At 36.0% G+C, this 26,960-nt stretch overlaps 1 protein-coding gene across 4 annotated transcripts; it reads left to right on the plus strand.

The window, feature by feature from the left end:
• On the plus strand, positions 1–26,349 carry LOC131156515 (uncharacterized). 4 transcript variants are annotated; one of them, XM_058110252.1, is made up of 6 exons: positions 1–231; positions 587–1,033; positions 1,340–1,440; positions 17,274–17,580; positions 25,560–25,659; positions 25,977–26,349. In XM_058110252.1, the coding sequence occupies exons 1-3, from the start codon at positions 55–57 to the stop codon at positions 1,385–1,387; spliced, it is 672 nt and encodes a 223-aa protein (XP_057966235.1). In that variant the 5' UTR covers positions 1–54; the 3' UTR covers positions 1,388–1,440; positions 17,274–17,580; positions 25,560–25,659; positions 25,977–26,349. The 4 variants fall into 4 exon arrangements, with proteins under 4 accessions (XP_057966235.1, XP_057966232.1, XP_057966234.1 ...); XM_058110249.1 differs by lacking the exon at positions 17,274–17,580 and having other exon boundaries at positions 587–1,051; XM_058110251.1 differs by lacking the exon at positions 17,274–17,580.
• The last annotated feature ends 611 nt before the right edge of the window (positions 26,350–26,960 follow it).

Below are 26,960 nucleotides of genomic sequence, written 5' to 3' on the forward strand. Positions count from 1 at the left end.
GGGCCATTTTTCGGTGATCCGCCATAGGGGAGTAAGGCAGAGCGACAGTAACGTATGAGTGTGTTCGGGGGAGATAGCTGGGCGAGAGAGGCGCAGCACCGGAAGAGGAGAGTGGATGATCTGGTCGTGGAAGCCCTGCCGGCGTCTTCCTACAAGAAGCTGTCTAATGGGAAATACGCCTGCCTCGTTTGCCCCCACAATCCCATCCTCGATTCCTCTCTCATGCTCTCCGTACGCATCATAGTCATCCCTAACCTAGTTTCTCTCTATTTTTCTTCCGGCTAATTGCTAAATCAAAATCCATTTTTTTCGCTTTTGGTCTTGGACTTGGAAAATCGGAGATTTTCCTTTCTTTTTAAATTTTTTTTTTCTTCCTTTCCTGTTTAATGCGTGACAAATTTGAGATTCGGAAACAATTTTTGGCCAGCGAAATTGCTGAATTTAGCAGATATTAGGGTTAATATTGTGAGAAGTAACCTGTTTTTTTTCCCCTTCTTTTTGAACATGTCTAAAGTTTTTCTGGTGCAAAGTTTTCTTCCCATGCTATTTAGCTCTTGATTGTTAAATATTTTTTTTTTTGCGACAGATGCATTGTAAGGGATCTCGGCATCGTGCGTCGGAGTCGAAGCTCAAGGAAAGAGAAATAAGGAGAGAAGATGAGATAAAGAAGAGAATCGCCTTGTCGGGCGGTTCTGTTGGTACAGCCAACGTAAGCACTTACTCTCAGCAATTTAGGTTTTCAAGCAAACCCCTGATCGAGCAGACGCGCAAGGCTATTTATGAGATGCCTTGCAGTGAAACTATTCGGCAAAATGCCGCAGATGAAAAACCAGATGTTGGAGCAAGCGGGTGCCACTCTTTTGATGGGCCATCTAATTATAGTGACAAAAGTTGTTTTCCTGTAACGAAAGCTGCTGGCGAGCTGGTTGCCCAGCAGCAGCTGGATTTTCTCCAGCGTAGAGAGAGAGAACTTAAGTTCACAGCTGCAGGCTGGAAGCGTGACTGCCATGGAGTGTGGTTCAGAGATGAAAACGTGAGTTTCTTCTTTTGGGTAAACTTTCTCAACCTTTTATGGTGATTCTAGGCACGCAATGGTTCCTGCCGCCTGTTTCGACTGTTCCCATGGAATTCTAACTTAAACTAATCCAATTGAGTAGTTTTTTCCATGCATTTTCTTCACTTTCTCAAACAATAACATTAGAAATGAAAATATTTCCGAATACAATTATGACTAAGAAAATGAACAGGCTTGGTGACGTGTACAGACAAAATCACAAATTATTTTCTTGTAAACCATATTGAACTTTAATCAAGCCTTCTGCCCTTTTGTCTTTTGCAGGTTGAGTTTGATTCTGATGAAGAAGATCCTAATGTTTGTATTGCTTGAAAAATTTCAATTGGGGTCGTCTCAAAGGAAACATTCAGCTAGATGGATTACAAGTATGGCCTTATATTTATTTAGATATGCAATCTTTGCTCTTTTATTTTTGGTTTCTCCTTTCTCCTTGCTTTTTGTCACTTTATTTTATCTTTAGGCTCTGTTTAGAACTTGGAAAATCTTAGGGAAAGGAAAGGAACATAAGAAGGAATCCACTTTTTCATGTTTGGTTATCAAGGAAATTAAGAAAGAAAACAAAAAATATATCAAATCAATGAATGAAAATATGATTTTATGAATTATTTGCATTTGATTTTTTTTATTTTAAACTATTTTAAAACAAATTTTCGTCTTTAGTAGTATTTGATATAGAGAAAAAATATAGTGGAAAATGGGTTTCCTTCTTATTTTCCTTTCTTTTTCTTTTCTTTCAAATTTGATTTCAATACTAAATTTTATCATTTTTAAAATTTTGGTTTAAATTTTGAATACAAGCCGAAGGGTCAATATTACATAGAACATGGATCAATTCTATTTTGTGGAATAGGATGAGATCACAATGTGGCGCATCCTCTAAAATGCATTACTTAGGGGTATACTTATATGGAAAATATTAGTAGCAAAATGTGTAATGACACTTCCATATTTAAGAGAGGATGTTGAGATTTCCCTAAATCTAAAAGGTTTTTATTTTTTTGGTTAAGTAGCTTATATTGACTGACCCACCTAATGGGAGTTAAGGCTTGGTGATGGTGGTTGTTATTGTTGTAAATGATTAGTGACTGAAAAAAATGCTTTAGTATGTCATGTGAGAATATTGATGTAAAATTTTGGATTGCCAGTATTTGTTTTCTAGAACAAAAAGGTACGATATTTTGGAACAATAGTGCCAATTCATTGTTTGATAAGTGTTAAGTGTCTTCTAGTAGCTATGAGTTGAACCAAAAAAAATTGAATAATATATATATATATATATATATATTTGTTAATGTTTGTTTTATATAGATTTGAGATATCTAAAGTCTCCCAATGTGTGCCACGTTGCAGGAACCACACCCATGGGTTATTGCCTAGGTTGGGATCTTTGGATGTTAGGGTTTCATTTTGTTTTTCGTGAGTCTATTCTCTCACTCTCATTCTCAAATCTTACCTGAACGTTGCGTAAGCCTTGAGGTTTTGAAGCATAATCTCTTGGGAATTTTTTTTAGATAAAAAATATGTGAATGTATATTTTAAGAATAAAAAAAAAAATTAAAAATTTCAAAGAACTCGGCTTCGTTATGTAGGGGGAAGCATTAAGGATCAATCACCATGAAAAGAATCATCTCGTATCACAAGTGTTAAGATTTGATTAAAATGAATGACCTAACTTGAAGATAGGTTTCTCCCTCTATTTATAATACAAATTTAAATACATTCTAGTGACAATAATATCCTTACTAACTCTCACTAATTAACATACTAACACACTCAATAATAATAATACTTAAAGACATATATAACCTCTAACACTACCCTTCAAGCTGGAGCATAAATGTAATAAGCTCCTAGCTTGTTACAAATGAATTTAACATGAACACCCCCCAATGTTTTGGTAAACAAATCAGCAAGCTACATGTCTAAAAGTTGAAAGTTGTTTTTCACAACTACATGAGGCTTGAAGCATTCATTTGAGAAAAGTATCAATTGAGTATAGAGGCACTAAAATATGATTGGTCATATCAGCACATTCCCTAATATGGATTTTACTTGTTTAACTAATTATTTATTTTAATAAAAGATATTAGAAACGTGCATTAAACAAAGGAAAATACCTGGAGATTTAGTTTAATTATGGGATATAACAATAGAATATGAAGCTTAGGGCTACAAATGAACCAAGCCACTATAACTTGCTCGGAAGCTCGGTTTGATAAGAGCTTGTTTAGGATCATTCATTATATAAACTATCAATTCTCAAGTCCAATTTTGTGACTCTTTTAGTGTACGAGGCAAGCTTGAATGCGAATGAGCTCTACTTGTGAGTTGTTCAATTGTAGGCTCAGTTTTGGTTTGGTTAATATGCTTGAATTAAAATCATTTACGGACTCGTTTAATAAGGTTGAATTAGGCTTGATAGACTTTAGCGAGTTCAAAAATAGGGATTGTTTTTTACTAGAATTACTTAGCTCGAAGTTCACAATGTGATTTAGTAATAAGGCTAATGCTCAAGGCCAATAAGCTAACTTGATGGGGTAAAAAAATTTTAAGAGAGTATTATTAAGAGCCAATTTTAACATTTTTCCCTAACAAAACTTCTCTCCTCTCAAAATGAGAGGTTTCAAAAGAACCAAACTATTAGTAAGCACCTCGGTAGCTCAATTTGATAACGACTCATGAGCTTGTTCATTTGCATAATAAACAAAATTGTGCAAGTATATTAAAGCTCGATCTGAACTTGGCTCGAGCTCAAGCTCGGTTAAAAATTTAATGAACAAGCTTGAGCAAGAAAAAACTCCACTTAGCTCGACTTTTATACAAGCCCTAATGAAGCTTGAGGGAAGCGTACCCCAATTCAAGCACCCATTTAGCAATAGATTGGAACAATTAATTTATCATCATAAATGAAAATTTTAGAAACAACTAAGAAGGATTTGGAAATCGCTAATCATAAAATATCATGTGAAGACTTGGCTCATATAAGTGAAGCCTATTTTTTATTGTGGATCCTAATGACTTCCATCTTATATAGTTTTAGTATGTCCAAATATTAATATAGCATCTTTTATATAATAGGTGAACTTCAAATTCATGAAAGAATTGCTCCTTGCCACTTCCTCGACCCTCCATCAGTCATGTCTTGCCTATATTAGGCCCTCATAAACTCCTGCACCTTTTCCTCCCTGTGTTTACGCTCCTACATACAACTTGTGTTTTTGACCAAGCTAGTTATCTACTACCCAATTTTGAGCACGTCCCTTCAACAAACCGACAACCACCAAAGCATCACTCTAATTTGTGCTTTACTCACTTCTTTCATATATTTAATTCCATTAAGAGTAAAGGCTTGTTTAGTTTTGTAGTTATATTTTTTTTTTATTGTTATTACTACTATAATTAGTAGTTATTGTTGTTATTGTTGTTACAGATTGTGGTTGACAAATGCTAAATTCTAAAAACTTTGCCAACAATTAAATTTTCATATTATATTTGCTTTTGACAATCATTAACTCCAAAAGTTAGACTATTTCCAAACACTAAAGAAGTACACTTCAATATTGCAAACTTATAAGGATTACCACACACTTAAAGTAAGGTATCCCTTATGGATGATCTCTAAAAGAGGTGCAGTGAATGCATAAGGTATCCCTTATGAATGATGAAATGTACAAAATGTCTACGGTGCCCCTCACTCACCTCTTGAAAGATAACCGAAAAATCAGGACAAGTATACTTGTCCTAGATGATCAAATCCAATGACCTCGGCCCTCAAGATATGGAGAATAACTACTACCCTACTAAGGCCATCGGCCTCATTATTCTTAACACCAGAAGTATGCTTAAGAACAAAAGTGTACTTGTTGAGGAACTCTACTTAGCTAGCATGCTTTGCATTCAACTTCTTCTATGAGCTCAGATATCACAAAGCAAGGTGGTTGAAAAGAGCACTAACTCTTGGGGTAACAAGTATCTCCAATATTATAAAACTCTTTATAATATGTGCTATATCTCTGTCTAGTATCTGAGAGTTTTTTACTAAAAAATGCTTTAGGATGTCCCTCTTGATTCAAGACCCCATCTGACCCCAGAGGCATCACAAGCTACCTTCCCTAAGAATGCATAATGAGAAATTAACAAATTATATGAAAATTGATTATATATAAACATAAATATATAATAGAACCACCTTCCGTGAGTCACATTGATGGGAGGATTGTGCACCAAGCTGCCCCAGTTTTTGGCGTCAATTTTGTGTCTGTACTAAAGTTTGGCATGCTTTGGAGACTTGTCAGGTGCATCAATGTGTCTTTTTGTATTTGAATTTCAATGACGTGTCAATCTTCGCATACATATCTATAAATAAATATGTGAATAAAATTACATTTGCTATGGTAATTATGTTTTTGATTTATTTTGTATGGTGATTACTCTATTTTGCATTTGGTTTGTACGTGAGATTTCAAGGGGAATATTTTTTATAATGCTCCTCTTCCACCAGCTTTTCTATTTTCCTTTTCTTTTCCTACTTCCATTATTCCATTCTTTCAATTGCCTTTCATAGCCCACCTTATGACTGTTATCTTCCTCTAAATTTCAATTGGATGGGTTTGCCCAATTATTTGGGTAGCCTATGAAAAATTACAATTATTTGGGTTAAAAATCATTATATTTTTCACTAAACATGATTTCGACCTAAGCTTCTAATCACTTAATTTCATAAAAAGTATCAGAAATATGTAACAAATTATAATAAGAACTATAAATTGTTTCTGCCTCAGAATAAATTCTTGGAGGTGTGGTGTATTTTCAATTTTATGGGGGTTATGGATGGAATGGAATGCGTGGATTTCCTCCAGCAAAAAAAAATTAATTTGGGAGTTGGGGATAAGATCCAGTTATTAGCACCACTGTGGTGTGTTGGTTTTGGTTTTTCCAGAGGAAATAGCTTACAAGAGATTCTAAGAGATTGGAGGAATGTGCTGGCGGATTGAGTTTTTCTTATTTTGTAGTTTTTTTTTTTTCCCTGGTTTGTTCTAGGTTTTCTTTGGAGAATTTTCATTCTCTCTCTTGTAAATTATTTTCCCATTAATATAATTTTCTTTTGCTATAAAAAATAAAATAAAAATTTGGGCTATTTTTATTAGACTTAGATAAGTAAAGAAGAAGAGAGGAACAATTGTAGAAGATAGATAAATCACATTGGAGAAAGGTGGTGATGAACAAAGATTAATTAATGGTGCTGCCACCTTGGTGGTCATGACTTGGAGGTGATTGTTCCTAAAACAGGTAGTGAATGTAAATTAATTGAGAGCGATGGCAAACCCAAACAACGAAGGATTAATCGAAAAAGAGATGACCATCTTCCATAGCGAGGAGATGGTTGTCAAAGAAGAGGGCAACAAATGTAGTTTAATGAATAGCAACAATGAACCCTAATGAGCAGAAAATAACAATGACAAACAACAAACCTGGAGAATGATAGAGATAAATTTCTTGGCCAAGTAAAAATTAGCACTCGTGTAGGCATTTAAAAAAAAGTGTCAATCTAATTATACTGTAATTAGGAAATTATTTGACTAATTATTTTTAATGGGCTCAATCAATAAAAAAGCGTGTTGGGCTTCATTAAGAAATGGGCCTTTAGGCTCAACATTAAAGTGTGGGCCTAAGTAATAAACTGTATTTATCTAGTCCATATGCTCATGTTTTGTACAAAGGCACATGTCAAAATGTGAGGGCTTGGGTTTCACATAACCTTAGCACCCCTTTATAAATAATGCCTTTGACTTTTCAAAAGGGGAACACACGTCAACAAGTAGAGAGAATCCTAGCCTTCATACTTTAACAACTCCCAAAATCGTAGTTGCCTACAATCAATGAAAATCAACTAATAGTCGAAGAAAAACAAGTCGACCAATCTTTTGTGATCTGTAGGGGTGGCAAAACGGGCGGGCAGGTAGGCCAAGTCACCAACGGGCCAGGTCATAAATGGGTCACACACATGCCAACCCTAACCCGCCCGTTTAATAAATGGGGGGGTCACGAGTTACCCATTTTAAAAAAATAAAATAAAAAATTAATTATTTTAAAATTTTAAGCAAAAAATTAAATTATCAAACACATCTCTCATCTCTCATCTCTTGGTTGAAACCTGAAGGAGGAGGGAAAACCCAAATTTTCATCCCTTCCATTTTCAAATTTCTCAATGTAGGAATAAGATGAGGAAAATGTTGGAGTATTGAAAATGCTTCAAGGCACGTTATAATGTCGTTTTCCTTAAAACGTTATTTGCCCCCACCAGATTGGTGTGTATTGAGTCAACAAATACGTTTTAAGGATACAATGAAACTCAAATTATGATCTGATATCAGTTTGTGTTATACACAAATGAAAACTAATCACAAACATTCTTAGAGTAATCTGAACAAATTTTCTGGAATTATATTTCTGTAGATAATAGAATCCAGAATTGAAAAAGATATAATTTGAGGAAGTTTTTTTGTAAGGAAGAGAAGGAGAAAATGATGAATTTTCTTGTGTATTTCGTGTCTATTTATAGACAAAATTATGCCTTTTTCGAAAGGTTGCATCTGTTCCAAAAGGTTGCATTGCATCTCTTAACCAATTTTAAGAGATTATTCCACCTTGTCATTTATTAATGACCTTTCCTTTTCCACTTTTTCAATGTGGGACGAACCCACGTAACTTTAAATGCTTTAGAAAATTCATCAAAAGAAGACTTTGAAAACCGACTCATAAAATCGTATATTTTAGAAAATATTTCAACATTCTCCCATCATTTTCAAAATATATATGAAAAACAATTTATTCAGATAAGAGATAATTTATGCATAAATGAAAGTGTTTTTAGAACTTGAACCTTCACTTAATGAATTCATATAAAAGTTAATCAGGATTACATAGTAGACGAATTTTGAACTAGCAATCCTCTTTTGATTAACCGGATTCATATCACACACGAATTATCAGATCTTACGGTGTTACCAAAAATCGACACGTGGATTGACCTTGCGTCTATATCCCAGTTTGATGAGTACTCTAGAGATAAATCCATTTCTTATAGGAAGCGGCACCACTTCCAACACTCATATAGGTAGGTTTATCAAAGGTACCCCTGTAATTAATGTACCTTACAGAACCTGTTATAAGCCTATTAAGAGCTTAAGCTCAACCTTCACCTTTTCACATTACAGGTACAAAGCACTATTTTCTTGGGATGGATTATATGACAAAAATACATTTTAGTGCTTTTAGTCACTACATATGATGTACTTTGCTCATTGAACTCAAGAGCTTGAAAATTTCAAGTGTTGAGTTGAGTTTCCATCATTGGTGACTATGGGTTATGGATTTAAGTCCCATCCCCTTTGATGTTTTCCATACCATGTCTCTTGCAAGTCCTTTTGTTAATGGATTAGCCAAATTTTGGCTTGATCTCACAAAATCTATGGTAATTACCCCATTAGTAATTAACTGCTTCACATAGCTATGTCTTAGGCCAATATTTCTAGATTTACCATTATATATATTACTATATGCCCGTGACAAAGTTGCCTAACTGTCACAATGCAAAGACATAGGTGGCATAGGCTTTGGCCACAATGGAATTTCTAATAGCAAATTCCTAAGCCATTCTATCTCTTTGCTACAAGAAGTTAAAGCCACAAACTCTGTTGTCATAGTGGAATTTGTTACAAGGCTTTGCTTCTTTGAACCTTAGGAGAGAGCTACTCCACCAAGGGTGAATATCCACCTATTGGTTGATGTATGATCATTACGATTAGTGATCTAACTGGCATCTGTGAATCGTTCTAAAACAGTAGGATATCCTTCATAATGTATACCATAATCCATAGTATTTTTCAAATACTTTAACACTTTATATATAGCATGCCAATGAATATCACTAAGATCAGTAGTATATCTACTAAGTTTACATACAGCAAATGCAATATCAGGTCTAGTAGAAGTCATAGCATACGTCAAGCTACCAATCACTCTAGCATATTCTAACTGATTTACTGCTCCACCAATGTTAGGATATAATTTCAAATTTGCATCAAAAGGTGTGCTAACAGGTTTGCAATCATAGTGATTAAACTTTTTCAGTATCTTTTCAATATAGTGTGATTGGGTGAGAATAAATTTATCATTGTTTCTAATTATTCTAATACCTAGAATCACATTTGCATTGCCCATATCTTTCATATCAAAATTAGATGACAACAATTTCTTAGCACTTTTAATACTTTCAATATCAGTACCAAAAATTAACATATCATCAACATATAAGCAAATAATTACACCTTTATTTTTATTAAACTTACTATATTCACATTTATCAGACTCATGTCTTCTAAAGCCATTAGAAAGAATAAGTTGGTCAAAATTTTCATGTCACTGTTTTGGGGCTTGTTTAAGTCCATAAAGAGATTTAACCAATTTACATACTTTAGATTCATTTCCTGGCATAAGAAAGCCTTCAGGTTGTTTCATGTAAATTTCTTCATCCAATTCTCCATTCAAGAATGCAGTTTTACATCCATTTGATGGATTTCGAACCTGTAGATAGAAGCTAATGCAAGCAAGACTCTTATAGTTGCAATTCTAGCAACTTTAGTATAAGTATCAAAGTAGTCTATGCCTTCCTTTTGTGTAAAGCCTTTAGCTACTAGCCTTGCTTTGAACTTGTCAATTGTTCCATCTACCTTCATTTTCTTTTTGAGGATCCATTTACAACCTATTGGTTTTGAACCAGGAGGTAAATCAGCCAACTTCTAGGTTTTATTACCCATGATAGAATCCATTTCATCATTTATAGCTTCTTTCGAAAATGCGGAATTTTGGGACTTCATTGCCTCTTCATAAGTAAGAGGATCTGATTCCACACTTGGTGAAATTATAATTTGTCTAGAGTGTGATTCTCTAGTACCTTCTACTAGGTAGATTATGAAGTCTGGTCCAAAAAACTTTGATGTTCTTCTCCTCTTACTCCTCCTAGGTTCACTAGGTTCAAAAGGTTTACCAATACTATGAAGTGGTTTCAGAGTCTCTACTGATTTATTTTGATCACTAACCTTTTGTATGGAAGTGTTTCATAGAATTCTGCATCTCTTGATTCTATTATTGAATTAACGCCTATAGAATCATTTGGTTCAATTACTAAGAATCTATAAGCTTTGCTATGTTCAGCATAGCCAAGGAATGCACATTCTATTCCTCGCTCACCTAATTTCCTTATCTTAGGTTCAGGAAGCCTTACAATTGCTCTACAGCCCCAAATCTTAAGATATTTTAAATTAGACTTTCTTTTCTTCCATAACTCATATGGAGAAGTCTTAGTCCTCTTAAAAGGAACTCGGTTTAATATATGACAAGTAGTTAGTAAGGCTTTACCCCAATAACCACTACTTAGTCTTGAATTTGACATCATGACATTCATTTCAACCAATGTTCGGTTTTCCTTTCTGCCACTCCATTTGGTTGTGGAGTATATGCTGCAGAAATTTCATGCATCACACCTATTGATTCACAATAGGTAGGAAAGTGATTTTCACCTCCTCTATCCAATCTAAGACACTTTACCTTAGTGTCACATTGGTTTTCAACTTCTGCCTTCTAAACCTTAAATTTATCAACTACTTCATCTTTAGTATGCATAAGATAAACATAACAAAATCTAGAAAAATCATCTATAAATGTTACAAAATATTTTTTGCCTCCTATGGTAGGTGTACCATGCAAGTCGCATACATCACTATGCACTACTTGAAGTAAAGAAGAAATTCTAGTAGTTTTGTTAGGAAAAGGTTTTTTAGTTATTTTGGTTTTAATACATACACTGCACTTATCATCCATGTCATTTACATATCTAGGAATTAATTCCATATTAGCCATATGATGCAGTCTTGTAGTATTAATGTGTCCTAACTGATTATGCCATAAAGAAAGTGAATCAACAATATAAACAGAAATATTCACTTTATTGATTTTAAGCTTAAACATACCCTCATACATATAGCCTTTTCCCACAAAGGCTCAACCCTTGGAGAGTACAAATTTGTCAGATTCAAACGCTAACTTAAAGCCAAACTTATTAAGTAGGCTTCCAGAAACTAGATTCTTCCTAATTTTTGGTACATGGTATACATAAGTGAGAGTCAAACTTTTTCTTGAAGTAAATTCAAAAGTGACATCTCCTTTGCCTTTGACTACAGTAGTGGACAAATTACCCATGTAGTGAACATTGCCATCTTCCACCGGTTCATACTTTGAGAATGAACTCGTCTTTGCAAACATGTCTTGTTGCACCTGAGTCAATCCGCCATGCACGACATCTTCAACAACATTGATTTCAGAAATCATTGTCACAAACTTGTTAGAGTTTGTTTCATCTTGCTTTTCCTTGAGAAGACGACATTCACTTTTGTAGTGTCCAGGTTTTCCACAATGAAAGCATGAACTTTTCTTCTTCTTATTGTGATTCTTGACAGAATTGTACTTCTCTTCAAATTCCTGTTCTTGGGATGTTGGGGTTGTTTAGAACTGCCTCCTTCTTCCATCATATGCACTTTGGAAGTATGCTCCTCTGCACCTTTTTGGTTCTACTTGAACACTTCCTCAACTTGTAAATGTTGGCCCAACTGTTCAAGAGACATATCATCCTTCCCGTGCTTCAAAGATTTTCTAACTGTTGGAATTGGTGTATTCCCAAGAGGGGGAGGGGTGTGAATTGGAAATTTAAAATATATCTTCCTAGGTTAAACCATATATCTATAATACACAACTTAGGATCTTTCTAAGCATATACAAATCGCGCAGATGAAAGTAATATGCGGAAATTTAAATCATGCGCAACATTCACAATATATCGAATATAACATACATGTGTAGGAATATAAAGTGCTGAAAATTAAAAGTAGATACATGATATGTTATCTGGGTTCGGCCAATACTGCCTACGTCTCCACCTCAACCTCACAGGAAAGAGGATTCCTCTATGATTGCTCACTTACGGGTGGAGCGGAACCTAATACAACACCTTACAGGATGGTGCAACTAGTTCTCTTAACCGGATCTGAATTAGTCCGGTACTCTCCTAACCGGGTCTAAGCAAGTCCGGGACTATTCGCAGTGCTAGTCTCCCTCTTCCGACCACACGTTGGGAATACAACAGATATTCAAATAAAATATTTTTGTATAACCAAAAAGCTTCTCAAAAAGCAGATGTGTACAGCACTATGCTCGAAATGCACTTACGTATGATAGGATTTTAAGTTCAAGTGAGATCTTGATAATATAGTATATCAACTCACAATAGAATGTGTATCTATATGTTTATGTGTGAGTAACTGAGATTTCTGATTTAAGATAATATATTCAAAATATGAACAATCAGAGAATCTTAATAACCCTAATCACATGCCTCAACAATATATGTCAAAAATAAAGCACAACAGAAATTTAGGGTTTTGTTTGCCAAAAAATATTTTTCAAATAATGCACAATACAAACCTTGGAATCTTGCAATTGAGTGTGCAAGATTCACAAGCTAAAAAGAGTTTCCCAATAAATATATATCAAGGAAATAATATGGGAATAATTCAAGAAATACTCTCCAAAATGATTTTCAATAAATAACGCTTAAATGAGAGTGAAAATACTTTGAATATTAAAATATGTATGCCCAAACAAATGATTCTTTAAACAATCTTCAATAGCAATGGATTTGCTAATGAAGAGAGTAAAAGAACAAATTGAAACTCTCAAAACAAATTTTCAAATGAATAAAGTAAGAGACTATAAAGCCTTTTGTTTGATTTTGAAAATAAAGCTCAAAAATATTTTGGAGGGGTATATATAGAGTCTAAGGGAAAATTGATCGTTAGGGACAAATTAGGGATTTTTAGATTTGTTTGATTCAAAATTTACCCTAATTACTGCGGTTAAAATATGGCAACCCGAGAGATTCGGTTGCCTGGTCCTTGGGGCCGGTCGCCCGAATAGACGCAGATGGAAAAGTTGTTTTTCAAGTTTGGGTGCCCGAGGAAAGGTTCGGGTGGCTAAGCCAAGACGATTTTCCAAACGCTCGAGGTTCGGTCACCCGATGGTCAGTTCGGTCTGCCGAACTTCATACTTTAGTCGCCTGGGGTGATTTTGAATTGAAAGTTAAGGCGCTCGAGGACAGTGGAAAAGTGGCTTTTAAGCATTCGGTCGACCGGGACAATTAGTTCATTTTAAGTTCAGTCGTTCGGGCTTGGTCAACTGTTGATCCTTTGCACATTCGGTCGCCCAACCCATTTTTAATACTCTAGGTTCGGTCGCCCAAAGCCCTATTTTTGTCCTATTGAGATTAAAAAATTTACCCCTGTTTTCATAGATATGACTTGTAAGATAGAGGGGGTTTTCCAAGTGATGTGTAAGGACCTAAGGTCAGTATACGGCCTAGGCTTTTTAATTAAGCCTAAAAACCTGGCGTCAGTCGATCGCTTTTTTATGGTCTTTTGATTTCCCTATGGTCAGACTATGGCCTTTGAGCATAAACTTATCATGCATGTAGATGCATTATTACAGACCATAATAATTATTACAGATCCAAGAATAATAAATGCATTTACAAATAAAGATGAACACGTCTTCTTCTTTGCTCTTCATATTTCCTTGGAATATGCCAATATGTGCTCGTTTAAGGTCTTTTTGGCTTCCACTTCACTTTCATGTGTGTGATCTAAATGATTAACTTATTCAAGTACTTAGGCGCACACATTAGTAACTTGCGGTTTGTCATTATCAAAACCAGGGATCGGACTCAAAAAGTCAACACCAACATCTTTCCAGGATGGAGGTAACTTATCAATAATGGATGAAACAGAAATGCATTCATCCATTTTCATATTATGCTGATTAAATTGGTTAAGGATATGCATAATTTCATGAAACTGCTCTACAACATACCTATTATCAACCATGGTATAGTTGAAAATTTTTCCAGTCAGAAATTTCTTACTAGTTGCATCATTTGTGAGATACTTAGCTTCAAGCGCATCCCACAACTCTTTTGCAGTAGCCATATTCTGATAGAGATTGAACAGATTGTCTGACATTGAATTGCAAATGTGACCTTTGCAAATATAATCATCTTGTTCTCATTTTAGTCTTGCACGTCCTTCCGCCAAAGTTTCATTCTCGTTCACAGCAGGTTTTGGGATGGTTAGAACATACACCACTTTGAGACCCACAAGAATAAAGTGTATCTTTTTCTACCAGTGCCTGAAATTGCTTCCATCGAACCGTTCAAGTTTGACAAAATCCGTAGCGAATTTCCTCAAGGTTGAAGAACCAGCCATAGCTAAATAATGTTTTAAGATTGTAGGAATAAGATGAGGAAAATGCTGCAGTACTGAAAATGCTTCAAGACACGTTATAATGTCGTTTTCCTAAAACGTTATTTGCCCCCACTAGATTGATGTGTATTGAGTCATCAAATACGTTTTCAGGATACAATGAAGTCCAAATTATGATCTGATATCAGTTTGTGTTATGCACAAATGAAAACTGATCATAAACACTTTTAGAATAATCTGAACAAATTTTCTGGAATTCTATTTCTGCAAATAATAGAATCCAGAATTGAAAAAGATATAATTTGAGGAAGCTTTTTGTAAGGAAGAGAAGGAGAGAATGATGAATTTTCTTATGTATTTTGTAGAGTTAACTCTGTCTATTTATAGACAAAATTATGCCTTTTCCGAAAGGTTGCATCCGTTCCAAAAGGTTACATCTCTTAACCAATTTTAAGAGATTACTCCACCTTGTCATTTATTAATGACCTTTCCTTTTCTACTTTTTCAATGTGGGACAAACCCACATAACTTTAAATGCTTTAGAAAATTCATCAAAAGAAAACTTTGAAAACCAACCCATAAAATCGTATATTTTAGAAAATATTTCAACACTCAAACCCAAAATCAAGGAACACCGGAGACTCGGGAGTCGGAGACGAAGCCTCTGAAGAAGAAGAAGAAGAAGAAGCAGCAGCATAGTGAAGGCTTCTCGTTCTCTGCTTATGTCATGCACGAAGAAGACGAAGCAGCAGCACAAGATGGCGTCAAACTAGCGCGAATCCAGCAGGAGGCCTTCGTCTTAGAGCCTTCGAGCCAGCAGCAACCCTTCGTCTTCGAGTGTTCGAGCCTTCCGCTTGCAAGAGAGCTTGCGTTCTGCTGCAGAAATGGAAAGAGGACTGGACTCTGGAGGAGCAGCAAGAGGCAGCTGCAGCGCCAATAAGGATTTAGGGTTTTCTCTCATTAGGTGGGTTAAATCATTTAAGGAGCTAAATAAACGGGTGACCCAATCTGAACCCGGGTTGACCTGTTTATAAACGAGTTAATTTTTATAAATCCGAATCCGTTTCAAACGGGCAGGTCACGAGTGACCCGTCGGGTCATGACCCGTTTTGCCACCCTTGGTGATATGCTTTTTGTTTAAACATTCGTCCTTCATCAAACAAGAACTCATCTTCTCATATTGTCAAATACATTGTTTAGAAGATCCACTATTTTGTTATGTGGAAGATCCGCCATGCCCATCTCTGCCTCTCATCTCTTTCTCCTTCAAAATTTTTTTTGGTACCTTTATGGCTTCTAGATGTGTAGATGGTGGTATTAGCTCCTCCAAGGACACTACTTTAAGGGTGCTATCCCTCAAAACAAATCAAGGATCCATGGCTTGCAAGGTCCTCAATTGCTGGGACTGATCCTAAACCTACAATAACACTCAATCTCCTTGTTGGAAGAATGTTGAGTTTGAAGGTATTGCTGATCTCTAGACACTCCTAAGACTTAGGCAAAGTGTTAGGGAGTGACAATGTAATGGGGAAAAGGGGGAGAGAGATACTGCTATAATTGTATTCTCCAGGGATTTAGAATGAATATATGATTATCTATATTAACGTCTGTATAGTTATTCTCTTGGATTTGAATAATACAAGTAGTCCTTTTTATTATGGTGCTTTGTTGCCTTGGATTGTGATATCCCTGATTGTTATGGCCTTATTTCGTCTGTGTGAATATATTGTGCATATGATATCATATTGTTTCTCGTTTCTTTTTTCTCTTGAGTATTGAGACTCACCTGGTGCTCGTGCTTGCAGGCTTGAACGTGTGAGATTTGGCTGACTTGTTGAGGGAAAGCTCTCAACAAGTGTCACACGGCCCTTACTTGAGTCCCATTTTGGGGGTTCGTGACAGTTGGTATCAGAGCACAGTGTGTGCGAGCACCATGAGTGGTAATATGAGAAACAATATGATATCACATGCACAATATATTCACATACACAAAATAATATCATGACAATTAGGGATATCACAATCCAAGGCAACAAAGCACCATAATAAAAAGGACTACTTGTATTATTCAAATCTAAGAGAATAACTATACAGACGTTAACATAGATAATCATATATTCATTCTAAGTCCCTGGATAATACAATTATAGCAGTATCTCTCTCCCCCTTTTCCCCACTACATTGTCACTCCTAACATCCTCCCCCACTCATTTTATCGACGTCCTCGTCGATGTGTTGTAGAAGGCCTTCTCACTCTGCTGATGTTGAAGCTGATGTCGTTGTCTTCGAATTTCTGAAATCTTCAATCTTTTGTATGGCATGTTGAAGGTTTTCTGCCTTTTCCCAACTATTATCTTCTTCCCCCAACCCCATCCACTGAACCAGGTATTGCTGTTGTTGACAACCTTCTGCATGCCATACAAAAGATTGAAGATTTCAGAAATTCGAAGACAACGACATCAGCTTCAACATCAGCAGAGTGAGAAGACCTTCTACAACACATCGACGAGGACGTCGCTAAAATGAGTGGGGGAGGATGTTAGGGAGTGACAATGTAGTGGGGAAAAGGGGGAGAGAGATACTGCTATAATTGTATTATCAAGGGATTTAGAATGAATATATGATTATCTATATTAACGTCTGTATAGTTATTCTCTTGGATTTGAATAGTACAAGTAGTCCTTTTTATTATGGTGCTTTGTTGCCTTGGATTGTGATATCCCTAATTGTTATGGTATTATTCCGTGTATGTGAATATATTGTGCATGTGATATCATATTGTTTCTCGTTTCTCTTGAGTATTGAGACTCACCCGGTGCTCGTGCTTGCAGGCTTGAACGTGTGAGATTTGGCTGACTTGTTGAGGGAGAGCTCTCAACAAGTGCCACACGGTCCTTACTTGAGTCCCATTTTGGGGGTCCGTGACACAAAGCCTATTCCATTAAACAAACAACTACTCGTCCAATAGCTCATACTTGGGATCATTGCCTAGCAGCCTTTGAGAAAAGTTCTTGTCCACTCAGTTGAATACCTTTCATTCCATGAGTTCTCTAAGAGGAGAGAAGGATCATCCTTTTACTTTTGGCACACTGGCTAGGGTTTACAAGTCGAAGGTCCGCCTAAGATGCTACGCTCCAAGTAAGGATCGATTTTGAATTATAAAGCTCAATTTCCCTCTCTTTAAATTTAGTGCAACACAACGCTAATGCTCTATGCCTATATACTCTAAATATAATACAAACGAAATATGCACTGGCTTGTGAAATATGGTAGTGTGCATGTCTCATTTAATACCCCTAGAGTGTCCTAACAGTAGTCAAATTGCTTGGTAAATCTTTGAGGATTGTGAGGTTCAACTAAATATCAGATTCCTCCTCAAAGTCAAGTAGCAGTAAAGAAGACTCACCAAGTATTCATAATTATCCCTCACGAATGGCTTGTTTGATGTGTCCACAAATTCAACATCATCGACCTTTTTATGTCTAGTGGCCTGCCAAGCAATAGTTGTAAGGTGCTAGATTATCTTGCTGATGAAAAATTGGACTTAATTTTATATGATGAAAATGACCTTCATATGCACTGTGCACACAGTGGGAACCACATTTTGAGATTGATAAATTTTGAAATAAACGTCCATCTAGGCATAAACACAATGCCAAGGAAGCACAGATGGACATAATATGGCTCCCTCTTCATATGTGGTTATCTGATTAAGACCATTGTAAATGCTTGCCATAATAGGTATGACAAATTGAGGTGTATGCCATGAGCCATCAACAACTAAAAAGTTTATGTTTGAATATAGTTTTAGTGTGACTACAAGGTAACACAAAAAGACACAATGAAGTTGCCGAAAATAGTGTGAGGTATACCTCATCTTCATCATTAAAATTAAATCCTAGGATGCCAAAATAGCATTTTCCTTGAGGGTTTGATTGCAATGGTTGAGGCATCCAAACAAAATACAAAGCCGAGGGTGCGAAAAATCTACACAAATTGTTCGATACACCAAAAGGATTATCATAACAAAAACTCACAGGAAATTAGAATCTAACCATGAAGACATGAAGAGAAAGTCACCTCATGACTAGTGGAAGGCAGATAGTTGTCATATTCTTTCCTAACATGGTGGTAGGCTGCCTAGATGCTACCCTCCAAGTAGAGATCCATTTTGAAGTATAAAGCCTAATTTCCCTCTCCTTTAAGTTTTAGTGCAACACAACAACACTAATGCTCTATACTCTGTACCTATATACTCTAAATATAATACAAACCAAATATGCACAAGCTTGCAAAATATGGCAACGCGCGTATCTCGAATTAATACCCCTGGAGTGTCCTGACAGTAGACAAATTGCTTGGTAAGTCTTTTAGAGTTGTGTGGTTCTATTAAATATCATTTATTCCTCCTCAAAGTCAAGTAGCATGAAAGAAGACTAACCAAATATTCAAAATCATTTAGGGCCCGAGATCTGCCGCTGCCAAGAAACAGTGGTAAGGTGCTAGATTATCTTGCTGCTGAAAATTGGACTTTATTTTATAGGATGAAAATGACCTTCATAGGTCATAGGCACACAGTGGGAACCACATTTTGAGATTGATAAATTTTGAATTAAACATCCATCTAGGCATAAATACAATGCCAAGGAAGTATGACTGGGCATAATTTAGGTCCCTCTTCATATGTGGCTATCTGATTAAAGACCAATGTAAATGTTTGACAGGATAGGTATTAACAAATTGAAGTGTGTGCCATGACTCATGAGCCATCAACAACTTAAAAAGTTTATGTTTGAATATAGTTTTAGTATGACTACAAGGTGACACAAGAAGACACAACCAAGTTTCCAAAAATAGTGCAAGGTATACCTCATCTTCATTTAATAGAATTGACTCCTAGGAGGCCAAAATAGCATTTTCCTTGAGGATTTGATTGCAATGGTTGAGATATCCAAATGGAACAAAAATCCCAAAGCACAAAAAATCAACACATATTGTTGGATACAAAAGTTCACAGGAGATTAGAATCTAATTCATGAAGGTATAAAGAGAAAATCAACTCATGACTAGTGGAAGGCAGATGGTTGTCATCTTCTTGCCTAACATAGTGGTAGGCATATAAAAGAAATCTATAATTGAAAGGTAGGACATGCTTCACTTATTAAGATTCGTGATTTCTTCAAAATTAGGAGTCACCACGTTGTAAAGATTTCCAATGATAGGAAGCCTTGATAATTCTTGGAAGTCCACAAGTAAAGTGAGAGCTCATAGCAGACAATCTAGAGAGAGCTAGTGGTGGGGCATCACGACTCACAAAATGCACAGACTATGTGAGGACAATGGTCATGTACCAATAAAGATGCTATGGCAGAAAAGCTCGTGTCCCCCAATATGTTCATGTTGCGCCCAAGAACAAGTTATGCCCCCTTCTAAGATCATATAAGTAGGAAAAAATTATCTAAAGGTTGAATCCTTCCCAACGTGTTTGCCATTCAAAGATACATCATGATGGCTATTTTAAACTTTAGGCACATTCTAGATGAGCATTTCAAAGCTGACTTTGTTCTAGAGGAAATCAAAATTGTGTTTTCCTTCACCATCTAGTCACCAAATGACAAAGGTTCGAAAGATCGCTCATCTAGTCCTTTGCGCAACTTCTTACCATAGGAATATGGTAAGGACATCTTATAGCCTCCTCACTTTCATGGGCATTATCATGAATCAACAATATCATATTGAACTTCCTTTTTCTTTAACCATACTTTTTTGAGAAGTAAGGAACTAATGAGAATATTCATTTGAAGGTGGCATAGCTACTCTTACACCTTTGCAGTGTTTAACTATTTTATGCTATGACACTTGGGATTCTAGAAGTGCATTCATACCTTACGAAACACACACACACATATATATTGGTAAAGAAATAATAATTCTATCATCAAGAGTTTTTTTATTGAGAAATGACAAACTTCATAGTGTTCAATCCAATGCCTTCATTCCTTTATTTTCCACTGTCAAGGTGCAAAGATAGTTATGTCAGCTTTAGAAGAATATCTTTACTTCTCAGAAAGTGTAGTTTGAGAAAAGGGAAATTCACTTATGGTATTGTTGAGTTGTGATAATGTCCATGAAAGTGAGGAGGAAGCTACTTATGTAATCCCTTGAGTTGAAGTTACACAAAGAATTGGTTGAGCGATCTTTTGAACTGATATCATTTTAGTAGTTGGAAGACGAAGGAAAATACTTTTTGTGACTACCTTTAGAACAAAATCAGTTGTAAAAAGAAGTCCATCTAGTAATGTGCCTAAATCCCATTCTAACAATTATGATGTAGGGAAGACATGACATTTTCCTTTGCCTTTGGAACAACACATTTTTGAATGGCAAGCTTGTTGGGAATGATGTAAATCTCTAAGTTAGTTTATCCCACAATATTAGGATGCATAACTTGCTCTTTGACACAAAAGAATCATATTAGAAAAGGCATTTACTTTGATGCCTTTCATCTTTATTTGTAGACAGTCATTGTGCTCACATGATCCATGCATTTTGTGAGTCATGATGCTCCAGCACTAACTCCCTCCAGACTTCCCATGGTGAACTCTCACTTTATTTATGAGATTTGAAAGAATTAGCAGGGTTTCTAGCATTGGAATTTTTTAACAAGGTGGCTCCTAATTTTGAAGAAATCACCAAACTTGATAAGTGAGGCAATCTTTTCATTCTTTTTAATTGTAGATTTCTCTTATGCCTACCACCTTGTTAGGCAAGAAGATGACAACCCCCTTTGCTCCACTAGTCATTGGGTAAATTTCTCTTCATGGATTAGATTACAGTTTCATGGGAGTTTCTATTAGTATTATGACAATCCTTTTAGTATGCTTCAAATTTGTGGGGATTCATTGTGACTTTTTTTTGGTTCCATTTGGACATCTCAACCGTCGCAATCAAACCTTAAAAAATGCTATTTTTGACATCATAGAAATCAATTCTAATGATGAAGATCAGATATACCTTGCAACATTTTTGGCAACTTGGTCATGTATTTTTGTGTCTCCTTGTGGTCGTGGTGATTATATTTGACTGGAAACTTTTAGATTTATGATCTAATGACTCGTGGCAAATGCTTTATTTTTTGTGATATCTAATTTGGGGAGCATTTACAATGGTCTTGATCGAATAGCCCCATTTGAAGAGGGACTTAGACTACGCCCAGTCATACTTCCTTAGCGTTATGTTTATGCATGGATGGGCGCATATTTCAAAACTTATTCAATCTCAGAATGTGGTTTTGCAAAACCACTTATGTGTGCTTGTGGTTGTGGAGGTTGTTTTTTCCATATAGAAATGAGTCCAATTTCAAATAATAGATAATCTAACTCGTCACGACTATTGCTTTATAGCCCAGTAGACCTAAAGAGATTGACGATGTTGAATTTGTGGGGCATGTCACACAAAATGCTGTTGAGAGATGATTTTGAATACTTGGTGAGTCTTCATTCATTCCACTTGACTTTGAGAAAGAATAATTGCTATTTAGTAGAACCATATAATCCTTATAGATTTGCCAATCAATTTTACAATTGTTAAGAGGGGCATTAATTTGAGATATGCACACTAACACATTTCGTGAGCTTGTGCATATTTAGCATTGTATTATATCCAGAGTATATATATTTTTTTATATAATAAAACAAGTCTAGTAAAAAGAAAACATAATTACAATGAAATGAGGATAAGGAATCCCCCTAGAAGAAAGCACAAAAGAAACAAATTAAATCAAAGCTGCCTTCCAATTCCTTTGAATATCAAACAGCAAAAGACCCCCCAAAACCCCAAAAAAATGAGACCAAAAAGAAGTAAGAAAAATAAAATTTTCCCAAAGCAATCTTGGAGTAGTCTTTTGATCTTTAAAACTCTAGCATTCCTTTCCAAGCAAAGGGACCACAGGATTGTAAAAACACATGGTCACAAAATATCCTTTTTCTTGCCTTCTTCCCAAACCCCCAAAACTTCATCTTTAAAAATCCTGAATTGTAGCTGGAGCCACCCAAACCTCACCAAAGTATGAAAACGAATTGTTCCACATGCATCTTGCTACCTTACAATGAAAGGAATATTCTCTTTAGACTCATTGCACAACATACAAATATCTGGACTAAGGGACTTGTGAAGCCTCTGTTTGTAGCATATCATTCGTGTTGATCTTGTTAAGAATTAAGTTCCAAATGAAGGCCTGGATTTTAAAAAGGATCTTTGCTTTCTGAACAGCTTTGTGAAAGAGAGAAGGGCTTGGATATGGGGATTTTTCATGAGATTGGAAAAGAAAGACTTTGAAGTGTCCCCAACCCAAAGCCTTGCATCCCCCAATGAATTTGGCACAAAAGAATCTAGTACACCCAATAGAAGAGTTAACTCAACAACCTCGTTTTCATTGAGACTTCTAAAGAAATGAAAATCCCAAGAAAGAGAGCTCCCCTCAAGAGAATAAAAGGCTAGAATTGCTGCATTGTGAACAGTGTCAAGTCTAAATAAATATGGCACCAACAGCTCCAACGACGAATCACCGACCCAAACGTCCTCCTAGAATTGAATTTTATCCCTAATACTTGAAATGAGTGAGAGGAAAGAAAAGACTCGCAACCTGGGAAACAAACTTCCAAGGAATCGCATGAGTGGGATTTACCACTCCCTTTGGAATCCCATCTATTCTTATGTATTCTGGATTTATTCTTTATTACCTTGTGCCGTAGGGAATTACATTCTAAGAGAAACTGCTATAACCATTTCCCCATTAAGAATATGCTCTTAGAAAGCACATTACCAAGCCCCAAACACCCCTTTGATTTAGGCCTCTTAACAACATCTCTACTAGTTAAATGGTTCCTCTTATTCTCATCAATACTCGACCACAAGAAATATCTCTTAATCTTGTCCAACTTCCCAACCACCCTAGAGGGAATTTTAAAAAGTGATAGAAAATAAATAGGAATATTAGCTAAAGATGCTCTAATTAGAGTGATCCTACCCCTAGGATAGATAAGCCCTCTTCCACCCCTTTAATCTTTTCCTCACTCTCTCAATCACTGGGTCCCAAAAAAATTTGATAAAGGGTCACTCCCTTGAGGGAAATCAAGATAAGAAAAAGGCCAAGACAAGGACTCAAAACCCATTAAAGATCGAAAAATTTCAAGCTCCCTACTCTACCTCTAGTTTGTTTATTCTCTCACCATGATCCCCATCTCTACCTCTACGTCCTTAATAATACTCTTCTTCCTCCTCCCATTGGCCGCCGTATGAAAAGGTCTAGAATTACAGTTCCCTTCTCCTTACCCAACTAACCCTCAACTTTTGCTTCCAACTCCTCTTTTCCCTCAACTGAAGCACCTCAAGATCACCATTAAGGCAAACTCTTTTCTTTCTATCCTACTCCACCAAAAGGCCATACTCCCCCTATCTATCCAAACTACTGTTCTCCTTCATAATATTGTTTTTTCCTCTCCTTAATATCCCCAAACCCTTCATTATTCCATCTATTAAGCTTACAATGGACAAAATTCAACTTCCTCATAAACTCAAAACCCTCCCACGCTGAACATAACACTCTTTCCACCAAGTTCCAATATTATCATAAAAAGAAGGGTGAGAAAGCCACATGTTCTCAAACCTAAAACTAACACCTCTTGCACAATCTTAGGAAATAAATCTTCCCAAGCATCTGTGAAAAAGAAGTCTATTACTACGAGTTGATGTTTGTTTGTCCCCACTAGCCATCTAGGTGAAACTACCATTATTCAAAAGGACATCTCTCAAACCACTATCACTAATGAAAGAGCCAAAAGATCTCATACAACTTCTCACCCTTGATGCCCCAGAATTCTCCCTAGATGTTCTGATAACATTGAAATTGCCTCCTACCACCCAACAAGGATTGCAAAGGCCATAAAAGCTAGCGAACTCCTAAAAAAAGAACTGCCCCTTTAGGAGTGTATTGTAGGGTAGTAACCACCAATCCCCAACCCCCAATCCCCTTGATCTCAAGTAGTACAAACAAAGAGAAGGAACTGAATACAAATCCTTACAAGACACAACTATAGCATCCTATGCTATAATTTGACCCCTAGAGGCCCTTTAGGAAGGAAGAGATACCCAATCCTTAAATCTATGATCCCAAATAGTCTTAAAAACAAAGGAATCAACCTCACCTAATTTAGACTCTTGTAAAAACAATATATCAGGATTCACTTTATTCACCAATTAAGTCTCTAACAACTCGTCTCTTATCTAACCCCCTCTCCCCCTCTTTTAGACATCTTATGTTCCAAGATAAAATCTTCATTTGGTTACACTATCAATGCCCTTTCTCATAGTTCACTGAGGTCACTAATCTAACTAATTTCTACTGAACTTATTAGACCTTCACACCCCCACCCCCCCGGGTCTCCCTATCCCCATCTAAAGCCTAACAAAATGGGTAAAAGACATTGACCTCCCTTGAGGTTTGGCAAAAAGACAAGGACCTTCCTTAAGGTTACAAAAGTGACACACCCCTCCCACTCTTATTAGTTTTAACTGATCCCAATCCCTTGTCTTCTAAGCACCCATGTATTCTGATCTCTTTAAAACTCTTCATGTGTAGAGAGATATATGACACCCATATGGGGTTTCTGAATGGATTAAGCTGGCTTTACATACGCCTGAGTTCTCTTTGTTGGTTACATGTCCAGAAGAACATTTCCAAACAGTGCAATAATTTCCAAGTATATGACAATGATGAGAGCTGGAAAGAGAATGGAGGTGAAAATGCAGGAAAAATAGTTAATTTGACCATCTTGTGATTGGGATCGTCTTCGGAGATTTTGTTTATTTTAGTGCACAGAAAAATACCTTTGAATGTGTTCTTTGTGCAGGTTTCCTTTTTTTCCTTTTTTTTTTTTATCTTTTAGTGTTTTTCCAAATTTGGAAAAATATGACATCCTTGCATTTTCACTTTTATTATTGCATCTCATTAACTCAAATATTTTTCAATAATTCCATTTCTGTTTTTAATAATGCTACAAACTTTTTATTACCTCTCAATTTTATTTTGGTTTTGGCACTTGGGGGGTGTCTGTGAGTTGTGCATACTGAGCAGGCTCCTAAGATCTTCGCATTGAAGGAAAAGGGATTACATGTTGCTCTAATTGAGTATGAATCAGAGCCGCATTGATTTTTATGGTATGTATCCTATTGAGAACCTTAGCTAGAAATATTACTATGGCTGTGACTGAGTGTTTGAATTTGCAAAAAATTTCGACCATGTCATTATCTTTCCACTGTGTTTTATGTCTAAGTTATTTAAGATTTCAATTATTTATTTAACCAACTGCATATCAAGAAAAAATCACTAAACGAAGTGCTAATATTTCATTAGATTCAGATTATCTGATATTCCAAAATACTGATGGTTTTGTCCTATTATTGACATTTACGTTGAAACCAAATATTGAAACTTCTGGCAGAGAGAACAACACTGACCAATTTATTGTGCACAGGGTGAGATATCATTCTGGAGCAACAAATGGTGTTCTTTGCATGTTCAGTAGGACTTTTTTGGTGTGAGAGAGGATATTACTTCCCTTCAAACTTCAAGTAATGCCTTTAATCTCATGGTCTCAACTGCAGTATGAAGATTTGTTCATGGTCTGGTAACTTACCGTCGACTTTATGCTGATGAAAATATATGGTGCTATATTGAATTTGAGCATGTACTAATTAAACCATGTGAAATGTGGTCCCAAAAATTTCTCCTGAAATTGACCTACAAAAACCATGTATTGAAACCCAAAAAATAGCCTGTCTTACTTTTTGGTAGATAGTATCCAACCACGCAATTGCTTACAATTTCTTTAATTATCTTTCTTTTTCTAGACGAAAGTTCTCAACTCTTTACCAAATTTTCTGCGTGTGGTTGGATGGTGGCAAAATGATTGTGGGCCATTTTACACTATATGCTTTGTGGTTAGCTCATGTTCGGTGTTAATATTTTTCACTCAGGGCAAAAGGGTTATTGGGCCTCCCTCTTAGGTCAATAGATGGGTGCCTTGGGAAGCTTGAATTTGTGATCAGAACGGACGGAAGTAGGGACTCCAACCAATTGTTTCTATTCCCACTTCAATTCCCTGGGTTTGCTAGTGGAAAAAGTGGTTGGCTTGCTAAAAGTTGAGCCCCTCAAATAACTACGGCTCCACGCAATTGATTTCCTGGCTCCCATTGGATACCTATGTTGTGCTTATATATAATGAAATCACTTTTTTAAAATAGGTCCATTGGACTAATGTTGATTGGAATCTACTATTTGTAGTGATTTTATTTGACGGAGAGACCGACCACACTAGTCCTACTAGAGAACCTAATTTCTTTTCGCCCAAACTAGCTAAACAAAAAGTGGGAAGAACCGCTACAATAATAAGAATAAGAGAATAATAGTGGCTGTTCTTTCGCTTGATCCATGATTTAGTTAGGCATTGCGTTAAGAT

Source organism: Malania oleifera, chromosome 5 (assembly GCF_029873635.1).
Source record: "Malania oleifera isolate guangnan ecotype guangnan chromosome 5, ASM2987363v1, whole genome shotgun sequence".
In the NCBI taxonomy this organism is placed as follows: Eukaryota; Viridiplantae; Streptophyta; class Magnoliopsida; order Santalales; family Ximeniaceae; genus Malania; species Malania oleifera.

What these genes read in the sequence shown, in the direction of transcription:
- LOC131156515 (XM_058110249.1), top strand. Translation starts at nt 55, where the DNA reads ATGAGTGTGTTCGGGGGAGATAGCTGGGCGAGAGAGGCGCAGCACCGG. An exon ending in ATTCCTCTCTCATGCTCTCC is followed by an intron (nt 232 to 586) that starts GTACGCATCATA and finishes TTTTTGCGACAG; the next exon opens with ATGCATTGTAAGGGATCTCG. An exon ending in ACGTGAGTTTCTTCTTTTGG is followed by an intron (nt 1,052 to 1,339) that starts GTAAACTTTCTC and finishes TGTCTTTTGCAG; the next exon opens with GTTGAGTTTGATTCTGATGA.